General features: G+C 33.2%; 2 protein-coding genes across 2 annotated transcripts in view; both read right to left on the reverse strand.

Moving 5' to 3' along the window:
• LOAG_16511 (elongator complex protein 3) overlaps positions 1-5887 on the reverse strand; it is a 7531-nt gene extending 1644 nt beyond the window's left edge. Inside the window, exons 1-10 of the mRNA XM_020449164.1 lie at positions 5650-5887; positions 5128-5236; positions 4644-4819; positions 4175-4291; positions 3772-3951; positions 3066-3305; positions 2510-2707; positions 1942-2046; positions 1749-1814; positions 259-452 (exon numbers count right to left, since the gene is read on the reverse strand). Coding sequence (XP_020307350.1) covers positions 259-452; positions 1749-1814; positions 1942-2046; positions 2510-2707; positions 3066-3305; positions 3772-3951; positions 4175-4291; positions 4644-4819; positions 5128-5236; positions 5650-5844 — 1580 coding nt within the window. The 5' untranslated portion in view covers positions 5845-5887. The remainder of the gene's footprint in view (positions 1-258; positions 453-1748; positions 1815-1941; positions 2047-2509; positions 2708-3065; positions 3306-3771; positions 3952-4174; positions 4292-4643; positions 4820-5127; positions 5237-5649) is intronic.
• Positions 5888-6130: 243 nt separating this feature from the next.
• LOAG_16512 (hypothetical protein) overlaps positions 6131-7137 on the reverse strand; it is a 5073-nt gene continuing 4066 nt past the window's right edge. The window contains exons 10-11 of the mRNA XM_020449165.1: positions 6727-6989; positions 6131-6534 (exon numbers count right to left, since the gene is read on the reverse strand). Coding sequence (XP_020307351.1) covers positions 6325-6534; positions 6727-6989 — 473 coding nt within the window. The 3' untranslated portion in view covers positions 6131-6324. The remainder of the gene's footprint in view (positions 6535-6726; positions 6990-7137) is intronic.

Consider the following 7137-nt stretch of genomic DNA (forward strand, 5'->3'; position numbering starts at 1 on the left):
CACAAAAAGAAAATTAAATTTGTTCTGCATACGACAATCTTATTTTCAAGACTCTGTTGATTTCCCGTGTCAAACAAATTAAATTTTCATCTTTCACTTTTTAGAATATGTTCCCTTCCTTTACTAATCTGTTTAAGAGCCAGTGGTACGGAACAATTTAAGTCCAGGGATAATCAGCATTTCTTGTGATAAATATTTTCAATAATCTAGAAGGTTTCACATATTTCCAAAAAACCCGATAAAGTTGACAAAACTAACCGATAATAATTCCTTGTACCTACACCAGAAATAACTGCTAATTTTTTGCTACAATGTTCATTTTTCGCAATTCGTTCTGCTTCTTCCATTAACAGTTGTCCGAATCCTTGATGCTGGAATTTGGATGGATCTCGAGCTGATACGGGCACTACCGAGCCATAAACATGCAACTCACGAACGATCGATACTCCACCCTGAAAGTGATTCCTTGCTAGAAAAATTTTTGAAAAAAAACCTGCATTTAACAGCTAATTTTTTTTGTTAGATACCAAATAAATTCCAGATTTATTTTGAACTAAAATAGGTGGAAATAACGCAGAAGAGTTCGATCATGGAGAGTTACAATTTAAAACTGAACCATGTTCAAGTGCAAAAATGCAGCGTTGAAGTGAATTCATTTTAGTAAATCCTCTAGATTTCCCCCACTAAATCTTAAAACCATGTGAATAAAAATCTATGTTTTAAACAATTTATGCAAAGAGTACTATAAAAAACTCTCACAAAAAGTAATACCAAGATGTCTCATCATATCATGAAAATCAAAAACGATATAACATATATTTTGCGGACATCAAAACAAACAGAAAACATATTGCGCAGGCAACTCCAAATCTTTTCTAGCTAAAAGTAGACCAAATACATATAAATGGCTAGTATTTTGGGTCTTTTTTCGAAAACTAATGTGCTACTTTTTCAGTTTCAAACTACACCACCAACAGAAGAAACACATAGAAGACACATAGTGGAATAAAAAACAAATTAACCTTAAAAATCTTCATGAAAGTTGTAAGTAAATACGGACGGAAGAAGCTAAATAACAATCGCTATCTAAAATTCTCTAAGATTACCGTGCAACTAAAAAATTTTCTACTCTTGCATAAAAAACTAAAGAGTGTTTAAAATTTTTTCTTAACTCCCGCATTTTCAGTGCAGATACAATAGAGGTCACAACTGACTCATGGCACTATAAAGAGAACCTTCTCCTTCTCGAACCTTTTCGCCTCTCTTAAAAATTATTTCTTTATATTCCAAATCTTTTTACGATAAAATAGATGTTTGAATTTGTTTTTCAAAATTCGTCAGTTATCCAACTTTGCACAATTTAGGAAGATACCCTTTATAAAGGCTCAATCTGGATAAATAGACTTATAGCAGTTAAATGCTACCTAATCGAAAAGTTAATTTAGACTTTCATTGCTACTTCTGATGAACGCCTCTCTCCGCACCATTACGATATATAATAAAATACTATAATACTACTATGATATAAATCAGAATAATAAAATGAACAACGGATTCCAGAAAAGTTAAAATTCGCTATCGTTAATAATTTTGAAACAATTTCAGAATGAATTAGAGCATAGAGAAATTACCGTTATTCGATTCTGAATAGTAGCCTACATATTTAACTCTTCGTGAAGAATCAAAAACAATAAACTCGATTGATAAAAACAATAAACTGAAGAAAAGAAACTAAACTAAAACTAAACCTTCAACTCCGACCGATGAATTTTGTCGGCACACTTTCGCAATCTTAGCAGGCCAACCAAAATATCCTGGAAGAGATATTTTTTGTAAGACAATATGCGAAAATGAATGGTTACTTACAAATGCCGGAAAAAAACCCAATTTCATAACTTCCAGAATATTTGATTGATTTGTTAGAAATTTGAAAAAAAAAACCTGTTCTGGATCTTCGTAAGAAAGAAACGTCTCCCATCCACCATTACCGACATAGTCCCTACGAATCAGCTCAACTTGATAAGGACGGACCTTGTTATGTATTTCCTGAAATTCTAAGATAATGTATATATTTAATTCTCATTGAAGACTCGAAAATACCATCAATTTCGACCTATGAACTTTGTCAGCATATTTTCATAATTTCACAAATTGCAGATTTATTAATAAAAATAGAAATAAATATTGTCCATAAGCATTATTTTGCAAATTTTCGAATTCTCCTTTAGTCCTTTAAAAAATTAAATTTTTGTAGTGATTTACGACAAAATGCAAAATGTGGTAGAAAACAACACAATACTGAACTTATCTGCCACTAAATGAAGAACATAAAATGATGCATTTCACTCACTTCTCAATAAATCAGTTGCCTAATTCACTAAAATCAATTTTAAGACCACGCCTAAAATCATAGGAGTTCTAGGGTTCAATTTTTACTTCTTAAATGATTCATTATTCCAAGCTGAGGAATGAACAATTTAAATAATGACTAAGAACTTCAAACTAACACCTGAATCCCAACTTCGCGCGTCCTAACATCCCGACATGCAGTACCAAGCTGCTTCATACGTGCAAGAGCATGTTCACGGAGATTCCCATACTGCACTCCACTAGTCACAAGCGGCATTGGTATGTCACGTTGTACACGATAAACACGAGTCCACGGAGGAACCAAAGCCAGAATACGGGCCGTCAAATCTACCAAAACCTTTAAAAAAATTTAAAAAAGGAATCTAAAAGTCTAACTGGGAAAAATTTTTGAAATGATTTGAATTTTAAGAGAACTCGTGATCCACAGCAAATTTATGAATCTACAGAAACCAAACAGATAATTTTATACACAAATGGTAAAGTATAGAAACACAACGGAATCATACCTTTAAACTCTAACAATTTTTAAGTAAGCCAAATTTCTCAGATGTCATGACTTTAGTATTAAACAACTGAAATCGGGTATCCGATTTTTTGGATTGCCAGCATTTTGTTGCGACAATAATAGAAAGATTGAAAAGAATGATGGTCAATTCAATGATTTAGATTAAACTCTAGAATTATAGCAGCAGGACCTCTGGTGGATAACTTTTATAACGTCCCGTCCTCCATAATTCATATAAGCCAGTGCCACGAATAACCAACGTTGGATATAATTTGAGGCCATCTGGTCGAAATTCCGGGTTTTCAAAAAGCTCGATAAATTGTTCCATGTCTCGTTCAATTCCAACATTAGGGAGATTGGGCATCATATGTATTACCACCTTATAACCTGTGTCTTTCGCCATTTTAAAACATTCACATACTGCTTTCACCTATAAAGATTAATTGTAAATCAAAAATCCGCAAGCATCTTAATCAGTTGTCATGAATTTTTTTAGTATTGGTTCTTCAACCGACTTACAATTTCGCAGCACAAATATTTAAAATGGATATGGATGATAAAAACCACCAGCAACATTTTTATCGGTATTCAAACATAAATAAAAATGGGCAGATTTAGAATGACATTAAATTCTGAGTGAGTCTCAAATATTTTTAAGAATACGGATTCAGATAATGCAAACGATATCATTTTCAAGGATAAGAATTGATTCTATTTCCCACTATAAGACCTACAAGATCTTTTTCTTCTCATTGCATAAATACATAGTTCAGCAAAATTAATTAAAGGCATGCCATCAAAATGTTTACTATTCTATGTTTTCCATTTCCAGATACGTTATTTTGTGAGGATAAATTTCGCAAATAACATGAAATAAATCAATAAAAGGGACACACAGTATGGCCTCTATTCGTGTCCCTGGCAATATCTTCGTATACTGATTGAACACCAATTTCTAGCCTTGTACAACCATAGCTCAACATTTCATCCAAGTGTTTCGGTAAACAATAATCAGGTCTCGTTTCGATCGTTATGCCAATACATTTCACTCGGCTTCGTTCACTGAATTCTACTGCCTGTGGTTTAAAGTATATACAATTATGGTAATTTAAAGTAGTTGCAAATGAACCTGAATCCTTTCATAATTTTTAGTTCAAGACGAAAAAGATTAAGTTAAACTGTGGTGATTTTGCCACTTATCTTTCATGGCTATGTCTCTCATATGAACAATAGTTCAAATGAATGCAACTAAGGACATCAAATATAAAGAAAAATGAATGTAACTAAAGACAAATATACCTCAGACACACTATTACTAGTATGACCAGTCAATGCGTCGTGAAGATTTCGAATGAAATAATCCCGATAATCATCTGGTAGTGACATGAAAGTACCTCCCATTACTACGAATTCTACCTGAAAAACATCGAATTACAGAGCTTCTTTTTGAAACTTTTTTATACTTCGTGGTAAATAACGAAAAAAATCAAGACTAGAAAATCTGTAGGAATTGTAAGAAAATTTCGAAATGAAAGTAACCGATCGATAATAATAATTTTGAGCTCAGAATTATATTATAATGAATTAAGCATCTTTTTAATCCATTTTTTGTACAGCTGTCACATTTTAATCTTAACTTCATTTATTTCATTGATTTTAAAGTCGCCAAAAACTTTATTTTAAATATTTCGCAAGTTATTGGTCCATGTCATTTTTTCATAATTGCCAGAAGCCAAATATAAATTTAAATAAAAACAAATGGACAAACTTTGTCAACATCATGTCCGAGCTGCATGAGCTGAGTTACTCGACTTCTTGTTTGCAAAAAAGGATTGTAGCGCGCACGGATTGCTCGCATCGAGGTCGGCTCATAACCCGTGTAGGACTGGGTACTGTATTCGAAGTCAGAATCTGGTCCGCCAGGACAATATACACAAATATTACCTGAATTTTGCAAATAATTGTCACGAAATGTTTTAAAGTCATTTTTAAAGCTTTTAACTATTTTAAAGTGATTTAAATAAACTGGCCTGGTTCGGATAATTCTAATGACTTATGTGGCAATAATAATTAAATTACTTCAATATTTAGAAGATTCACTTGACAGTAAAAAATCCATTTGCATTCCATACAGATTATCCTATACTTCATTTCTTTCACAATCGTAGAACAATTCCTCTAATTTTAAATGGTGAAACTGTAGGATTCAAAATCTTGAAAACCTGCCTGCAAAATCACTAAAAAAAAATTGCCTGTAAAATTGATGTGAGGACAACGATGAGGTTTACACATGACGGCAATAATAGCAATGCCACTAGCTGTTCGAATTGGCTTAGCCTTCAGTTTCGGCACTAACCAATTCTGTAAATTATGTATTAAGCATATATCAAATCTGAAGAGCGCTACTGTCTGTTACACATTAAAAATGAAAATTAGGGACCGAAATGAAAACACATGAGAATGTCTAAGATCATTGACCATCTGTTAACAAGAACAGTTTAAGAATTAAAATTAAGTTTGAAACCTTTCAAAAGATCAAATAAAAATTTTCGTAATGAGGCTCTCGTTCCCATTGCTACTAATTTTATATCCTCGATATACTAACCTATATTCCTGTAAATCTGTTTTACACTTCCTTATTAATGCTCTGTAATTAAAACTGACAAATGCTCGAGAACTAACTAGAATCTTACCAACAATGGACAAATATGAATTTTCGGAAAATGAAGGATTCAAGTACATACGTGCTTGCAATTTCTCACAAAAATGCATACCCTATGTTCCACAGGCACTGCAGCGATGATTTCAACTAACTTCGGTTGACGACTTAATGAAAAGATTGACGAAACTTTGCTTTTAAGACGATTCAAATCGACGTCTTTTCCCTCTCGATGGGCTTTGATTAAGCGAGCAATAATCTCATTCACTGCTTTCGCGCTCTCTTGTCGAGAAATCTCCCCAGCAGTCATCTTCGATCGACCAGGACTTACTTTGGCTCAATTAGTTCCTGAACTCAACACATCACATGAGAACGAACACCGTGCAACACAACCCAAAGGATGTCATAAAGTTGTTTTTCTTGCGAAACATTTATAAAAAAACTCAGGAAAGCTTTAGAAATCGAGATATCCAGAGAAACTTGCTACTGTACGTAATGAGTAGAAAGGGAAAGAGGTTAACAGAAAATTTATCAGGGGAATAAATATAAAATACAGAATACAAACATAAATTCTTTAAGACACCAAAGACGTTCCTGTGACATTTTTATATACAGAGATCTATAAATGTAATCATGATTTCTTCAACACTAATTCTTGGAAAATAAAACAAAGATGTGTAATTACCACCATTCAAATTTTCCTCATGTTTAAATTTCAAGTCCACTGAAAAAAAAAGCACATGTTTTAATAGTTTTTGATTAAGCCTTCGAAAAACTTAAAGTGAGCAAATCATTCCATAGGTACATCGAAAGGGGACGATAAAAGCTTGCTGAGGTGAGCAGGGATAAAGTGCTGTAAGAAGTGGATGAGACTGTTAAATTCCATCGGTGATCCATTGATCAAAACGAATTTAAGGGAGCATTCCGAAGCTTTTTGTTTCACATATGTTTTAAAACAAAGCGATGTTTCCGCGCTGGTTTGATTGATTTGCTGTGTAACCTGGAAAATTACTAACAACCTGTAAAGTAAATTAAAAGAAATAACCGGATAAGACAGCAACAGATCTTCTGTAACACCAAAAGCTTGTGGTAAACGTCTGAACAAGAAATAACATGGAAATTGAAGTGAAATGATATACTGCGCATCTAAATATTAGAACTTAGCTATTAGAACCTAGCAGTAACAACTTACTGCTCCCTCCAGAGCTATTGGATTGTTTAACAGCGCGGAATATTCCCGCATAATTTGACGCCGTTTCTGTCTCCGACCCACCCAAGTACGCCGCTTAGTTAAATAGACACGATACAACTCATTCAGAGTATCGTCAAGTCGTGGTCGTTTTCCAAATGGTTCTACGGCTGGTAAGAATGCTAATATATTGACGAATATATGATTTACAGCATTCATGCACTGGTCCGCTTGATAATCGCCAACGTGGATTTCCAGCGTATAATCTGCAAGCGATCATATTAGCTTCAAATGTTGAGAATGTTAGATGTCCGATTTCTTCAACTGAATTTTCCTTATCAGTAATAGCTCATACGAAATATAGTAACATATTATATATATATATATATATATATATATATATATATATATATA

Source organism: Loa loa (assembly GCF_000183805.2).
Source record: "Loa loa unplaced genomic scaffold supercont3.6, whole genome shotgun sequence".
Taxonomy (NCBI): domain Eukaryota; kingdom Metazoa; phylum Nematoda; class Chromadorea; order Rhabditida; family Onchocercidae; genus Loa; species Loa loa.